Source organism: Macrosteles quadrilineatus, unplaced genomic scaffold (assembly GCF_028750875.1).
Source record: "Macrosteles quadrilineatus isolate MER2022 unplaced genomic scaffold, UCM_ALF_1.0 Scaffold_1__1_contigs__length_201487025, whole genome shotgun sequence".
In the NCBI taxonomy this organism is placed as follows: domain Eukaryota; kingdom Metazoa; phylum Arthropoda; class Insecta; order Hemiptera; family Cicadellidae; genus Macrosteles; species Macrosteles quadrilineatus.
This window is the reverse complement of record NW_026542594.1, coordinates 50,638,754-50,655,997: the sequence shown is the minus strand read 5'-3', so window position 1 is coordinate 50,655,997 and position 17,244 is coordinate 50,638,754. Positions and strand designations below refer to the sequence as shown.

General features: G+C 36.4%; 1 protein-coding gene across 3 annotated transcripts in view; it reads left to right on the top strand.

Annotated features, from left to right (window-relative positions):
- LOC128983011 (peroxisomal N(1)-acetyl-spermine/spermidine oxidase-like) overlaps positions 1-17,244 on the top strand; it is an 86,640-nt gene that overhangs the window by 51,309 nt on the left and 18,087 nt on the right. For all 3 annotated transcript variants that reach the window (XM_054402129.1, XM_054402128.1, XM_054402130.1), the window contains exon 5: positions 246-366. In XM_054402129.1, the coding sequence (XP_054258104.1) occupies positions 246-366 (121 nt within the window). The remainder of the gene's footprint in view (positions 1-245; positions 367-17,244) is intronic.

Here is a 17,244-nt window from a genome sequence, read left to right as displayed (position 1 = left end):
CTGATCCTGATAAGACTATTAATTTTCCACTTTACAGTAAAAGAATTATTTATTATAGGCCTATTACTTACAGTAAATAATTAAGGGAACTGCAACCAATAGTATAGCTACTTTAAACAAGGTCAGGCATGAACAGTAAAATCACACTTAAAGTAGTAATTTATAGTACAGTTTGCCAATTAATCAAATATTAAAGTTTACCATAAAATATTATATTTTAACGATAACAAATATATATTTGACAGCACTCACTGGCACAAGGAAAAGTTTACTAGAGGCTCTTACACTGCAATTGCTGTTGGAGCGACTCAAGCAGACATAGAAAACATTGCACAACCTCTATATGCCAGTCCTTTGCATAATAAGGTATGGACAGCAGTCACACTTTTACGTGTAATTTTGTATTTCAGGATAAATATATCCATAAATTGGTAAAAAGTTCCCTGAATATTTAAAATGTTCTTGATTTTCCAATTACATATTAGGCCTACAACAATGCTACCTAAACAGCAAATAGGACTGCACTGTTATATCATTGACTTTATATCTCTACACTAGACATCTTATCGTGTACTAAAATCCGTCGCCAACGATTTCAGCCGAACTAGTAGAGTAAACCCTCCATGCAGTGTCGCTCCTAGCGGCCGTGGCTTGAAACTCGATCCGGCTCCACCTCCAGTGCTGCGCGCGCACACGTAGTGGCATGACGTAACCGACGTGCCCGTGCGTATACCTCCCCCCACAACCCTTCCCCCACAACCACTGCCTCTCCTCTCCTCTCTCCGTACTGCCAGCCACAGACGGCCCGGCGAATGCGCTCTGCTTATCTTTGCAACACGCCGCCGGTGTCTCCGAGCCCAAGCATTGTGGTCGCTCGATCGCATACTGTACATGCTAACTTACCTCTTTAAGAATACAATTAATTGGTTATAGTTTTACACTATGTTATTCCCAAGTAGTTTATATACATTATTATAAAAACTAAGGAAGAACCGTTTTGATGTAAATAGAATAGTGATAAAATCAAATTGATTTACAAATATAAGCTTGGTAACTGTATAAATAGAATAAATACTGAAATTAGTGTGTACTTTTAAAATGGCAAAAACCTTTATAGGACATCTACATATTTAATACACAGTTGTAAGTCTGTTTTCTCAGTGACTACTGGACCGATGCAAGATTTATATGTCAAATTAAAGGGAATAATGCGCAGATTTGCCGAATTTCCTTAGTGCAGTATATTCGTTTTTCAAACGCCCTTCAAAGGGCTAGTCATTACAATTCTTATTGAAGAATATGAGATTAGTTATAATTATAAACCATTTGTCAGATGTGAGATATTTGTTATTACTTTTATAACAGAACCATCAAATTAAACAAGTAAAGGACAGTGATGGTGTTAAATGTGCTCTGGGAGTACCTACAAAAACACTGACTTTTGAATTGCGATCGTTAAATTGGATTTGTCCTTTGTCAATAGGCCTACTGCAAATCTATGAATTTTGAGACAGATAACAGGGGCACAAATACATTGTCCTCATTATTACGTTCGGAACTATAAGCATAGAATCGACTTACACTATTGCTTACCGCACTGATCATAGCAGACTGAGAGTGAGGGTTGAGCAGTGGCCGCTGACGTCACATGTTGACAGTGCAGCCACCACACACATATTTACAATCCTTAACTAGCGAGTTAGTTCATATATGACACTCGCCCCAACCAAATTTGCTTCTATTTACTTCAATAAAACACTTGACCAAGGCCATTTAAAAATAATTAACTTAAATTCTCTTTAACATTAAAACCAAAACTTTTCTTTTAAAACTGAACTAAAAATCTTCTTGTTACGATCTTCCGTAACTTTACAAATCAAGCCTCACAGGCTTGTGTACAGCCCTCCTGGATCTTCGAAGTGTGGGTGGACTGCACTGTGCAACTGAAGGTCTTGACGGACTCGGTGCTGTTGGTCGAGTCGGGGAACTCTGCTGCTCCGTTGCCACAGAAGACGGCCTCGAGTGAGGGGAACTAGCCTTCGGCGGCGAAGTAGATGCAGGCGTTGCTGACGAGACGTGCGTCGGTGATGGCGGGGGTGATGGTGGTTTAATGGGGGTACCAACATTAGGCCTATCAATAATAATGGTATCTTCTTCCTCAAGCTGACTTGCTCGTAGATGATCTGCATGGCAAAATCTATTTTTGCCTAACACATGGACTATGTAAGTTACCGGACTCTTCCTCTCCAAAACCTTGCCCGGAACCCAATTGACCTTCTCCTGCCTAACAGTCTTCACCAAAACCTTCTCCCCTTCCAAGAAAAATCTAGGTGCTCCTCTGTGAGCGTCCGCTGCCTTCCTCTGCGCCTCACGTTTGTTTTCAATTGTTGCTCCTAAGTTGGGTTTTAAAATTGCAAGCCTGGTACGGGGTTTCCACTGTAAGAACAGTTCCGTAGGGCATAGACCCGAAGATGTAGTAGGAATGTTGCGATATGCAAACAAAAAGTTGTCCAGTTTATGCTGTAAAGCATGATCACAGTACCGTGAATCCAAAATTTGTTTTTGAAGGCCACGCTTAACCTCTTGAACGCAACGTTCCACAGCACCATTGGAAGCTGGATGATAAGGCGGAGTCCTGGTATATTTAATACCATTTTTGGAAAGAAATTCTGTAAACTCAGCGCTAGCAAAACTAGCTTGATTGTCACTCACCAACTCTTCTGGAAGTCCATAAGACGAAAACAAGGTTCTCAACCGCTCAATGATTTTAAGTGAAGTTGTTGATTTCATAATAAAGATCTCCAGCCATTTTGAAAAACTATCAACAATTAATAACATCTGCTGCCTGGAGCTAGGGTCTTCAGCGAAGTCGATATGGATACGCTGCCATCTACCTGTAGCCCTAGGCCACTGTTGCAAAGGAACCTTTTGGACGGCATTCCTAGTAAATTGGCAAACACTGCACGAAGCAACTGTGTCTTCAATGGACTGCTCCAATTCAGGCCACCACACATAACTTCGGGCCAACATTTTCATCCTCGTTATACCTGGGTGTTGCTCGTGTAAAAGACGAGTAACTACTGATTGAAGTTTACGAGGAATCACTACTCTTGATCCCCACAAAACACAATTATTTTCTATTGACAGCTCATCCTTCCGCCTCAAATAAGGTACCAACTCTTGGTCTGAAACCTGTCTCCAACCATGCCATACGAAATCTCTAACCTTTGCTAACACTGGATCTGTCTGGGTATACTTGGCTATATCCTTAGCAGTAATTAGAGTGTCACTGACCTTCATAACGTGAAATACTTCCACACAGTTGTCCACATGGGAGACGCTGTTACATTCCATTTCCAGAGTGTCCTCCACAGGCAGTGGGAGGCGAGATAGGGCATCCGCGTGAGGCAAGTCCACTCCCTTCCTGTACTTCACCTCAAAGTTGTATGTAGAAAGAATCAACGCCCAGCGTTGTAGTCTGGCTGCTGCTAAACAAGGAACACCACGTTTACTACCAAATATGGCAACTAATGGTTCATGATCTGTTTGCAAAATCACATTTGGCCTACCATATATGTATTTGTGAAATTTCTTAACGGCAAATACCAGTGCTAACGCTTATTTATGAAGTTGCGAGTAATTTTTCTCGCTAACACTTAACGACTTGGATGCAAAAGCTATTGGTCTTTCTGTACCATTGATAATGTACGAGAGTACCGCCCCCACTCCACGAGGGCTCGCATCACAGGTCAAAACGAGCGGTTTGCTGGGATCGTAGTGAACCAGCACATCAGAACTCAGTACCCATGATTTACTTTGCTGAAAAGTGAAAAAACATGTTTTCGACCAATCCCAGGCCACATCTTTTCTCAAAAGGTCATAAAAACAACCTAACTTGCTTGATAGATTTGGTATGAACTTGCCATAATAATTTATCAATCCTACATAGGCTCTAAGTTCATCTTTATTACAAGGTTCAGGCGCATTTCTAATGGCCTCAAGAATACCTTCCTGTGGTCCAATACCCACAGCACTAATAGTATAGCCTAAATACTGGACAGACGTTTTCAAAAATTTACATTTACCTTCGTTGGCTTTAACACCATGTTCCTGAAGACGCTGCAATACTTTCTCCAAACGGTGATACGCCTCTTCCTCAGTCACTCCTCCGATGATGATGTCATCTAGATAGGCTACCGTCCCCTCCAGACCTTGGATAATCTTGTCGATCGCAGCTTGAAACAGTGCTGGCGCTGAGGCCAACCCATACGGAACACGTCGCAATCTTACCAAACCCTTGTGGGTTGCTAGCGTTAACAACGCTTGCGACTCTTGTGCAACTGGCAGTTGCATATACGCTGCTTCTAGATCTATCAAAGAAAACCACCCACATCCCGCCAGGGATGCAAAAATGTCTTCTGGTTGTGGGAGCGGATAATGTTCAGTTTGTATTACTTGATTTAATGTTACTTTGTAATCTCCGCATAGACGAACACCTTTAGGCTTTTTCTCTACAACAACTAGGGGCGTAGCCCATTCAGAACTAGTCACTGGGTATGCTATACCTTCCGCTATCATGCGGTCTATCTCATCTTCAACAGGTTTGCGTAAGACAAAAGGCACCTGCCTAAATTTACAAAACTTTGGAGTAGCATTTTTATTTAACACAATGCGAGCATTTACATTTTTAATTTCCCCCGTACCACCTTTAAATACAGTGTGGTACTTATTTTTCAACTCTTCAATAGCAACAGTAGAAGACAATCTAGTAGGTCTACTAGAACTAGGCCTAGACTGAACCTCTGCTAAAACTGTGTTAGGCTTACTTTCAGCTCCAGCAACATCATTTGAGCCTGTTATTGAACAAGAAAATATTGATTTCCAATTTAGTTGAATGAACTGTAGCCAATTCCTGCCTAAAAGCATAGGCTGACCTTTACGAGAAATATTTACAACAATCAACGGCAAGAAAAATTTCTGCCCTTCATATTTCACATTCACTTTTACTTCTCCAAGTACCTCAACCACTCCACCAGAGTAGGTTAGTAGCCTAACATCAGTAGGTTTCAAATTCAAATGAGAAAAATGTTTAGCATACACTTCTTGCGGACAAATCGTCACCGCAGAACCTGTGTCCAATTCCATACTTAATTTTACATCTTCTACATCTAGCCTTACCTTATAGCTAGAATCGCTGTTTGGTAGGCCTAGGCCTATATTATACAAACTCAAGTTTCCCACAGCCTCACTCAGGCTCTCACTAGGCCTAGGATTCCAGCCACTTTCTGGTTTCATCTCCCCACCACCATCACCGGCCTCCTCAATTTGGTGAACTTTGTGAAATTTTCCAAAATTTCTGCAGGCTTTACTCAGATGCCCAACCTTTTTGCATCTATGGCACTTGAAACTCGAATACGGACAATCCGAACTTTTGTGGTCAAAACCCGCACAACGAAAACACTTTTGACGAAAATTGTTACTGTGGCCTTTATCGTCACTTTTAAACTTACTAAAACTCGAACAGGAATTAGTTTTATGAAAACTTTTACTTTGATTCACTTTTGAAACCACGTTGACCGAACTCGTGAACAAGCCTGTTTGCTTTTCTGCCTGCTCAAGCCTGAGCGCAAACTCAAGAGTTTTGTCCAATTCTAACTCCTCCGATAAAAGTTTTTGTCGAATGCTATCATTTAACATCCCGGAGATAATCTTGTCTCTTAATGCATCATTTAGGAAATTACCGATTTACAGGTGCTTGCTAAATGTTTGATTGCAACTACGAACTCAGAGATTGTTTCTGTTGGTTTTTGCACACGACTATAGAACATGTATCTCTCCGCCACCACGAGTCGTTTGGGTGAAAAATGTGTCTCTAAAATTTCCACTAGCTGTTCATATGTCTTTTCGTCAACTTTACCGGGTGATAAAATGTCTGAAAGCACCGAAAGAGTTTTAGGGCCTACCACAGTTATTAATATAGACACTTTAACCGAGTCCTTCACCTCGTTGGCCTTGAAATAATGCTTAAGACAAAGTAGGTACGAATCAATGTCTTCCTCAAAAGGATTAAATTCTGACATACGCCCTATTCCACTAACTTTGGACGCCATAGTCCTAATTATTTTCATTCACCGAAATAGAAGACGCGCAAACTCGCGACATACACTTCGAAAGAAGAACTACTTTTTTCTAACGCGACTGCGCCATTATTACGTTCGGAACTATAAGCATAGAATCGACTTACACTATTGCTTACCGCACTGATCATAGCAGACTGAGAGTGAGGGTTGAGCAGTGGCCGCTGACGTCACATGTTGACAGTGCAGCCACCACACACATATTTACAATCCTTAACTAGCGAGTTAGTTCATATATGACACTCATGTTGTCCCAAGGGAAGGTTAAATTAGCTCTTTATCAACATTCTGAGCTCTTGGAAAATCTTATCAACTACCTATATATTTAATACACAGTTGTAAGTCTGTTTTCTCTTTATGTATAAGCATGAGTATGAGATGTATGGCTACATCCAATGTAAAAGAAACAAACACAATTTCTAAAAACTATTTAAATAATATAAGATCATACAAGTATATACAATTTGTAATGGTGAGTTCTGCTGAGTCTCAACCAGATAAATCAAAATCTGATTTTCTTCTTTTGTCTCTATCTTTTGATAATGGTTCAGTAGTGACTTTCAGTGTTTCTAGTTTATAACAATCGAAACCCGCTATTAGCACACAGTTCGTAAAATACGAATAGTAAAATTAATACTGGAACAGTAATTAAAAACTGCCTTCAAGGACGACACTTGATGGCCATAAAGAACACACAGGGATGTTTGTATATTTATTGAATGTTGAAACATGTTCGCTAACATTAAACCTTTTATCAAGCCAAATATATTTTGTCGTTTCAAAATGTTGTATCTTATAATATTTTGGCAAAAGTATATATTTATTTAAATTTAATTTTGAGAACAGGATAACGCGCGAAACAGTTTTGGCGGGGGCGAAGAACCTTAACCTCTACGGCGCATGCGCATGTCAAAACTCTTGGCCTTGAGACTATTTTTCAAGTTGGGCAGTGGCGGATTTACCATAGGCACACTAGGCACGTGCCTAGGGTCGCCAGCCGTTGAGGGGCGCCCCTCAACGGCTGGCGCCCTGGCCGCGGCAGGCAGCGGGTAACGTGACGGGCGGCGTGCGTTGCGGCGGGCGCCAGGTGATTATCGATCGGTGAAGATGACTCACATCACTTTCAGATACACAACCATCAGTAATTTTAGAAAAAGCAACAAAACTCCAAAACATTTACGATACCGACCTAGAGTCAACATTTGGGAGTGAGTGTGTGCATTTTTCTAAATTTATAAAGTGCAATAACGTCACATGCACACCTCTCTCAATGAGCAAGTTTCTCAGAGAAGAAACATTGGAGGATACATTTCCTAATGTGGATATAGCTCTTAGGATGTATTTGTCTACTGCAGTTATCAACTGTTCTGCAGAAAGATCATTTTCTTCATTAAAGAGGATCAAGTCTTATCTGCGTTCTACCCTAAAGGAAAACAAGTTAAATTCCCTAGCTATTCTTAATATTGAACCCGAGATCCTTAATTGTGAAGACTTTGCATTTAAACAGTTGATAGAAGAGTTTTCTGTAATGAAATCAAGACGTAAACGTTTGATGTAGATGTAAAAATATGTAAGAACATGCTTTCACATTCATAATTTGTTTGGTTTCATAACAGTTTGGTTTTTGAAGCAATCCCTTTAAACAATTAAAAATACTAGGCCTAATACATCAAGAGTAATAATAAATCAAGCTTAACAAACCTTTTGAGCTGTCTTATTTTGAATCTTCTTCACCAAAAATGGGAAAATTAAGGTATGAATAATATTTCGTAATAGGTATATAACCTTTGACTATTAATACAACCCATTAGTCAATGATATAACATTAAATATAGTTCTTAAGTTCTCGATTATTATTATCATTAGTATGAGTAGGCCTATATGATGCATGATATTATTACTGTACATTAAATTAATACTAGTTAACCGCCCGTGCTCCGCCACGGGAATATTGTCAACAATAAAAGAAATAATAATTAACAAATACTGTTTATCTTTGTGTTTTACTTCGGGGTTGTTTAATTTTTTACATGAAATAGAACTGATGGTTTGCCTGTATAAACTATTTTATGTTAATCAAACCGATATATTATTTTAACCAAATGAATATTTTATATTACAGTAATTCGAGTTTCATTTGAAAAAGAAATACTATACGAACTGGGCAATGCTGATAACCTAATAAGCAGCTATTTATGCTATTTAGATAATTTGCTCAAGTATATTCCTATATTCGTGGTTTTTTTTCATTACATTTGTTGTATGGAATAAAGATGGTCACTTAGCCTACATGTAAATCACGCACCTCTTTGCTCTGTGATCACGCATCAGCAGTTGGTCGCATTTCACGAATCTTTGACCCATACTGTAAGTAAAAGCTGTGTTTACGTCGTATATATAAAGTTGGGCATACTTTGTTCAATGTTAGAGTGTATTAACGGTCCAATTTGATGGAAAAGGAGTCGTGGATTTTAAAACTATGTAGACTACCACTACCAGAAAGATTTTGATTCAAGTGAGACTTAGAACTGGCCATTTCAAATGCAGATTTGTTTAACTCAAATAGATTTTTGTCTCTTTTGACCCTTAATACTTTTTTTATAGTCGCTGATGATAAGATTCTCCATAAACTCAAAATGTTGATAAGGAGTTCATTTTACCTTCTCCTTGTGACAACATAAGGAAAAAATATTTTTGTGTCCCAGTTAGTCTGTTCTGACTCAAAATTCATAGATTTGCAGTACTGACAAATCCAATCTAACGACCCCAATTTAAAAAAATTGGTATTTTTTAGAAGGGACTTTCAGAGCACATTAACACCATCACTGCTACCTTACCTTTTTAGTTTGATGGTTCTCTACATGTTTTTTTTCGTTCTGTATGTCTCTTTACACCCGGTTAATGATTACCTTTTCTTTTTCTTTTTGTACTTTTCACATCCTGGGGTTAATGATAAAGTTTTATAACGCTATAATGACCCGAGTCAACATTGCCATTAAACATCAAGTCACATACTTCTTCGCCAGAACCGAATGGTAAGTCACAGTTTCTCAAGCAGCTTCCCTGTGTACTTGAAAAAAATCACTGATATATTGTAGTTCCACGTATCCCAGCGTACTCGCCATCTCGAAAAGGTAAAGTTTGGTACCACTGAACGTCTAACACTGATCTTGAGTAAGATTCGTCACGTACTATAAAATGTTTGTATGTTTCCCACTCATTAGCAATTATATGTACAACTTGCAAGCGGATTTCCCCATGATTATTCTGGTGGCCGTAGAGAATAAATTATATTGATCAAAACAATAAGTTTCCGTTCCCTACTATGGGTTTTATTTCACATCCCATACTCAAACTTAAAATCAATTACCACTTTCCTTCAGATCACTTTGCAGGAAAACTAAAACATTTCAAAAATAAGTTAACGAATACACTTTCCTTGATCAAAATCGTGTGTTTATAAACAGAAACTCCAAGCTTAATAATTGCATACTGAAAGTGAGGTTATAAAAATAATAACAAATGTCTGACAAACATTAAACAGCTGACGAATAATTTATAAACTGTGTATTATATTCTTCAATAAGAATTGTATTGACTCGACCTTTAAAGGGCTGTAGGTCGTAGCCCTTAGAAAAAACGTAAATTCTAAGGAAGTTCGGCAAATCTACACACTATCCCCTTTAATTTGAGACATAAATCTTGTAGATCGGTCCAGTAATTACTGAGAAAACAGTGTTACAACTGTGTATTAAATATATAGATGCAGGGTGTTTTTTAAAAGATTGAACCATTAAACCAGCTTCGATTTTTTTTATCATCAAGTAGATTTAATTTAGTTTAATTTAGCAATGAATATAAACCATGCGAACCTCAGATTACAATTTGTATCTTCTGTTGTGCCGTAAACGTCATACTAGCGACTGGCGTATGGGTCACAATATTGGCCTACCACCGCGCACCTGTTTTGCGCATGTCAAGGTCAAAATTTCCTCCCTTGCTACAGGGGAAACAAAACTTAGTTATTTTAGTTTCAATATTACGTATAAAACGTTTAGTTGCCTTGAATATTACCATAGCCACCTCTAATACAATATTACCCAAGCAATTATCATTTAAAATCCCGGCATTCTTTTAAAAAGACCCTGTATACATATCTATATAACTAACTGGAATATATATATCTACTAGAAATATAATTTTTAGGGTTCTCTGTTGTACTTTTACTACCGTAATTTAATATATTATCAGCAGCCCTATTACGTTAACACCTAAATTCAAATATGTATATGTATTAATAATTTCATAGAAATTATAAAAAAAACCAATTTAAGCTGAATACATTTGAATTGAATCTATTCAAGAACGGCAATGCGTTCGGCGATTAATTTAGGCTATTCATGTTCATATTTATTCTTGTCTCAACAACTAAATATATGTTTTTCTTAAGACCTAGTAATACAACTTTAATATAAAGTAGGCCCTACTCATATAGTGACTATGTTTTCCTGGAAAATGCATTAATAAGCATGCCAACAACGGGAAGTTTATCACATTTCGCCTCTGTTCCGACGACGTGTTGTGGCCACACAGCTGCATTCAGTACTCGCATCGGAGTCGGATCTAGTAACTACTGTAGTGGCATAGACTAAGCAACACAAGGGAGTATGTTTTATCTATGCTAATGGGTAGTGCAAGTGCCAAGTGTGGTGTGAAGAACAAGATATGAATGAATGTCCATGCAGTGTACGGCGCCGGCGGGCGGTGGGCGGGCGCAGTGGCAGTGGCAGCGGCTGACGTCACGGGAGGGAAGTGAGAGCCGTAGAGCGCGTTATCTTGTAGAGAAGAAGCGAACTAAGACCGAGTGCTGCGCTGTCTTTCGGAGGGTCAGACCAACTACTTGAACCACCGATTCTGGCTCAGATCCGCTCACTATGGCTGGGCCGTTTCTATAAGATGTCTAGTGTAGAGATATAAAGTCAATGGTTATATGGCCATACATCTGTTGGCCTGCAATAAATACAGCATGGCTTTTATAGAAGGGTTAGCAGGAGACTTGAGCATTAGAAAAACTACAAAGCTCGAGTAAGTAGTGAGCTCAGAAAATGTAATGGTTTCTTTTTGTTATTATTATTTTATTCAAAAAAATACAGAATCACAAACTTATACAACTGCATTTGTGTGTTATTATTTGTGCTGTGAAAAATTTTGTCCGTAGGAATAAGGCGAGAGACTTTGAGACGTGTGTTTTGTGTATGTCTAGGTACTTAGCAAGAAGTAAGTGGAGTGGATAGAGAAAACATGAGGTTAACATTTCCAAAGTTTAAGGATTTATTAGAAATGATAATACCATTATAATTTAATAAAGGAATCATGCCGGAGGCTAGATATCACAAATTATTCGTGAAATTAAACACGCAAACAAAACTGTAAACAGACGGTTCTCATTGCGTATCACAGTTTTTTGTTGCTGCTTAATTCAAATTAGCTGTTTTCATAAACGAAAAAAAAAATAATAGTGCTGCACCCTGTTGGTAAATCTTAGACCTTTAATGATTTTGCATACCATAGAACCAACCTTTTTAGTTGCAACAGCTGACTAAATTCTTTAATTCCATTTAAATATGAATACTCATAAGGTTAACATGGGAAACTCCAGAGCCACTGGGACGGAGCCCGAAAGGATTTTTGAGATAAGAATATGCCTATATGTTAATCGGGAGTGTGAGCTATCATCATGCCAAATTTCAGCCCAATCCGTCCAGTAATTAATGTGTGATTGAACTTTAAACAAACACACAAACTTTCACATCATTTATAATACTAGGTGATTACTTTCAAGGCTTACGTTAATTCATCTAACTGCGATAAATTGGGTGAAATATACATATTTTAAGCATTTAGCATTGTTTAAATAGTAATCAGTGTAAAAACAATAATGATATTAATTGCGTTAGTTGCCAAATTTGGTTGATCATTCAATGAATAAAATATTCCCCATACCGTACGTCATCGAAGTTATTATTAGTATGTTATATGGTATATCTTCCTTTGGAAGATCGTTTAAATAGTATTAAAATCGTATTGATGGATCTTTTGTGGTTAAACACTTTTGTGATTTCATCAGTGTAATATGATTTTATTTCAAAAGAAAATATTTTTTTGGGAAGACATATTCTAACTTCAAAGGGAGGTAGGGCCTATATCCGTTACAGCGTAAGTTTGATTCTTCCTTCCTCACGTCGCATCAGTTCATATCGTACTTCTGTGCCAATGAATGAACCCTCTAGCATAGCTTTGAGAAATTATTGATTGTGGGGTTACTGTTAAAGCTGGAATTCCTTGACATGGGGGATGTCAGTTAGTTGTCTCAGCCTTATCAATAACATACAGTTGTCAATATAATCTCTCTATGGAATGTTAGGTGTAGTGGAATACTTGAAGTGAAGTTGGCTTTTATTCTTGTACTGTTAGGGGCCTCCTTGTTTATATGGTCGTGCGGCTTCATAGGCATAAAACAAAAAAATAGATAGCAATGGAAAATTTCAAAAAATCAAAAATACTTTAAATTGGCTGTTGTATATATATTGACGTTTCCAATTTGTAATCAACGTATCTTATAAAGGATTATGTGATCTAGTTTAAGAGGAATATGACCTTTCTGTCATGACAGTAGCTGCTTAAATAGTATTTTCTCTTTGTACCATCTTTTAAAGCCAAAATGTCGTGTTATTTTCACTAATGTTACCAAACCAGTGCGCCAAAGTCCGTAATATAGGCAAGTGCAAATAATTTGTCAAAATGGGTACCATTTTAGACAAATTTTCTATGTTTGGATTTTATTATACACGATAAGAGCAGATATTTCTACATAAATATCATGGGAGAAACTCCAACTTTGATGGCCTGTGGGGCAAAGCCCGAGGGTTTTTATTACAGGAATTGGCGAAAGGGGGCGTCTACACAAAAAATACTTTGTTTTGACACGTGGTTTGTAAAAATCCTTCCATTATTAGCGGAGGAGTAGCGTTTCGTAGAAATCGCCTTCACGTATTATATACAGGGTGTTTCAGAATTCGTGTCGGATATTTTAGGGTATTGTTTCTGGGTAAGAAACAAATCCAAATATCATATTTAAATTGACCGGAAGTCCTTAATTACTCACACAGCCGCCATTTTGTTTTTTTCGCTTATTAATTGTTTTCTAAAAAATGGTAAGAAATACGGAATTAAAACTTTGCAAAGACATTTATGACAACTAGACAAAGCTACAACAAAATTATGATTATTTTTATAATTCAAAAAACAAAATGGCGGCCATTTTAAATTTTGTTTCTTAAATTACTCAAAAACCGTTGAGTTTACAAAAAATTTACAAGTATAACTTTTTCAAGAGAATTTAATTACAAATCGATTGACACCTTAATCTTTAAGATTGGATGAATATTAATTGAGTTATGGCAGCTTTAGTAATACGTGACCGCTGGAGGTTAGATGTAGTGCAAATATTACATAACTCCAAAGTGTCTTTTTTATCAATTATCAATCATTAGGATGGCTTAAAAATTGCACAGCTTTTTACTGTTTTTAAAATTCACACTAAACACCCAAGCTTTTTAAATCAGCTGTGGTGAAATTCAACGTACTTGTTTACAAACTAATCAGCTGATTTTATTTTTTCTGAAGATGTTATTGTTTATTCAATGTAGTCAGTTTCTCTAACTTTTTACACTTACTTTTAAAGTGTACTCTCACTGTATAAGGTTAGAGGTACTGACTGCATTGAATAAACAATAACATCTTCAGACAAAATAAAATCAGCTGATTAGTTTGTAAACAAGTACGTTGAATTTCACCACAGCTGATTTAAAAAGTTTGGGAGTTTAGTGTGAATTTTAAAAACAGTAAAAAGCTGTGCAATTTTTAAGCCATCCTAATGATTGATAATTGATCAAAAAAAGACACTTTTGGAGTTATGTAATATTTTACTATTGTTTGAAATAATCTAAAGTCGTTTAAAAATAACTTTCAAAGCGGACGGAGACTGTCGCATTGTTGTGGTAGATTTAGGCCGCATGCCTCGGCATGCACTACATCTAACCTCCAGCGGTCACGTATTACTAAAGCTGCCATAACTCAGTTAATATTCATCCAATCTTAAAGATTAAGGTGTCAATCGATTTGTAATTAAATTCTCTTGAAAAAGTTATACTTGTAATTTTTTTGTAAACACAACGGTTTTTGAGTAATTTAAGAAACAAAATTTAAAATGGCCTCCATTTTGTTTTTTTGAATTTTAAAAATGTTTATAATTTTTTTGTAGCTTTGTCTAGTTGACATTAATGTTTTTGCAAAGTTTCAATTCCGTATCTCTTACCATTTTTTAGAAAACAATTAATAAGCGAAAAAACAAAATGGCGGCTTTGTGAGTAACTAAGGACTTCCGGTCAATTTAAATATGATATTTGGATTTGTTTCTTACCCAGAAACAATACCCTAAAATATCCGACACGAATTCTGAAACACCCTGTATAAGGATTAGTAAGATAGTAAGATTAAATGAATTTTTAACAGGTATTGGTATTGAGTGCGGAATTGAGAATCGAGACCAAAGTTGTAGAATCGGAATCGATATCGGAATGGACGAATTCAGGAATCGGCCCATCACTAAAATAAACCCCATTTAAACATAATTTTCAATGCAGCTCTTATGCCATACTAGCAGAGTACCCGTCCTTCGTACGGGGTTGGAATTAATGGAATTATGATGGAATTGGTTATTAATTACGCAAGCCGATTCTTTGCGTCAAAATTGTGGACAACTGGGAAGTCGTAGAACGACGGGAGAGGGCTCAAATTAAAGGTCTCGATCCCGTCACGGCGGGAAAAATAGTGAAATTCCCTAAATGTTAACACAAAATTGGATATAACGTAAAATGTTTTCCATAAGAAATGCATTAGAAGCCATTTACTGCTGATTTTTGTTTACTTCAATACAGCTGATCGTGATTAATCATCAAACCATTAAGCAATATTACATTTGGATTACTCATTTGCCAGTCAATTCTGCAATGTACTGTATACTATATAAAACCAGGGATAACTTTAGGCCTACCTATAATAATAAATACTTTTTAGTTACGTCTTAGAATGTTGAAATCAATTATTTTACTGTGCAATTATTGGCAAACTTGTGTATTTTTAAGTAAATTAGTTAAGCGTATGATAAGTAGTAGAAGCATAGGAGTTGGCTCAAATCAAAGGAATTAAACTTAGAATGGCTGAAAAAAATTATGAAGTTGTTTTTCTTCTAACTTCTTTCTGTGGTTATTGTTGTGTTGAAGGAATGTTCAACATGAAATAACTACATTGACTAAATAATAATCGATTCAAGATTGTTGAAAACTTCTGCTTTGTTTTGATTTCAAAACATTTGTTGAAGATTTATTCTACACTTTTTTGTATACTTACTAACATTTTTAATTTGAGATTTATTGTAGTGTTTACAAAAGGAGCATGCACTTAGAAATAATAACTGGGTCGGGGTGCTAATTTAGCGGTTTTAACTAAGAACTAAGCTTATCTCAACACACCTTTATTTGCCTTTTCATATGACGAAGACAATTTCCAATATTTTAATCAGGAAAGCCTTTTTATTATCAAAAGACCAAAGCTACCTTAGTAAACTAATATTTATTCACAAACATGTTTGCTGCCTTTAGCAGAGTTAAACCTTTGGAGTAATTTAAATTATTTATTAAAAATAACATCAACTAAAGCAAACAAAGACAAACAACAAACTATTTTTTACACAAAACATATGTTGTACTGGGATATATATCTGATATATGTATTAGATTTATTTAAGTTTGTTTATACTGTATTAGAATAGTTTGTTTTACATTTGAGCTTTTCAGGGACTTATGTCCCTTCAAGCCACTAGTATAAGTATAAAATGCTTATTGCAGTTGTACTCAAGCTTTGCGTTTGCAATAAGGGAGGACACAGTTTGATAAACTTTGCTTTTTTAAATTTACAGTATTCTATAGTATTACACATCTACCATAGCCATAATGTTCTACCACTTCACCTAAACAATAGAAAAAAATAAATTATCAACAATTCGCAAAATATCACAAATTACTCATGAAATGAAAAACATAAACATAACTGTAAACAATCCTACTTTGACAGTTCTCATTGCGAATCCCAGTTTTTTGTTGCTGCTTAGTTCAAATTAGCTGTTTTCATAAAATGGAAAAAAAATATAGTGCTGCACCCTGTTGGTAAATCTTATAACTTTTTAATGCTTTTCCATATCATAGAACCAACTTTTTTAGTTGAAACAGCTGACTAAATTCTTTAATTCCCTTTATATGAATACTCATAAGGTTAACATGGGAAATTACAGAGCCACTGGGGCGGAGCCCGAAAGGATTTTTGAGATAAGAATATGCCTATATGTTAATCGGGAATGTAAGCTATCATCATGCCAAATTTCAGCCCAATCCGTCCAGTGGTTTATGCGTGATTGAACTTCAAACACACAAACAAACAAACACACAAACTTTCACATTTATAATATTAGTAAGATAAGATATATATATAACTAGCTGTTAACCTTATATTCAGAACAGGAGTTGGTTTGCATATTTAGTGTGCATTTTTTCAGATATGCTGGCAAAACTATTACTGTATAGGAATACAAATAAACCTTCGCAAATACAATATCTAACAGTTTCAAAGCCAAAACGAATGCTTCGCAATTAAATGTCACCCGATCGTGTTAGTCCATATTTAATATCTAATGATAAAAGGAATTGCTTTATAGATCTATGAGGCATAGCCCTAAGGTAGGCTTGTAATTGAAAGTTACTTTTCACACCAGTAAAAAGTAGTTAAAATACTACCTCAACCTCACTACTGCACACTTTATTCGGGTTGAAATTTTTATTAACAAAGGTGCTCTTGTCTTTTCCTCCTCGAAACACTGAGAAATAAGGACATTAATGCGTTAACAACACACATACACACACAAATACAGAATTGAATTAGGGGATTTGCTACGCTTTAACCAAAGCAAAATACAAACAAAATAATTATTTGA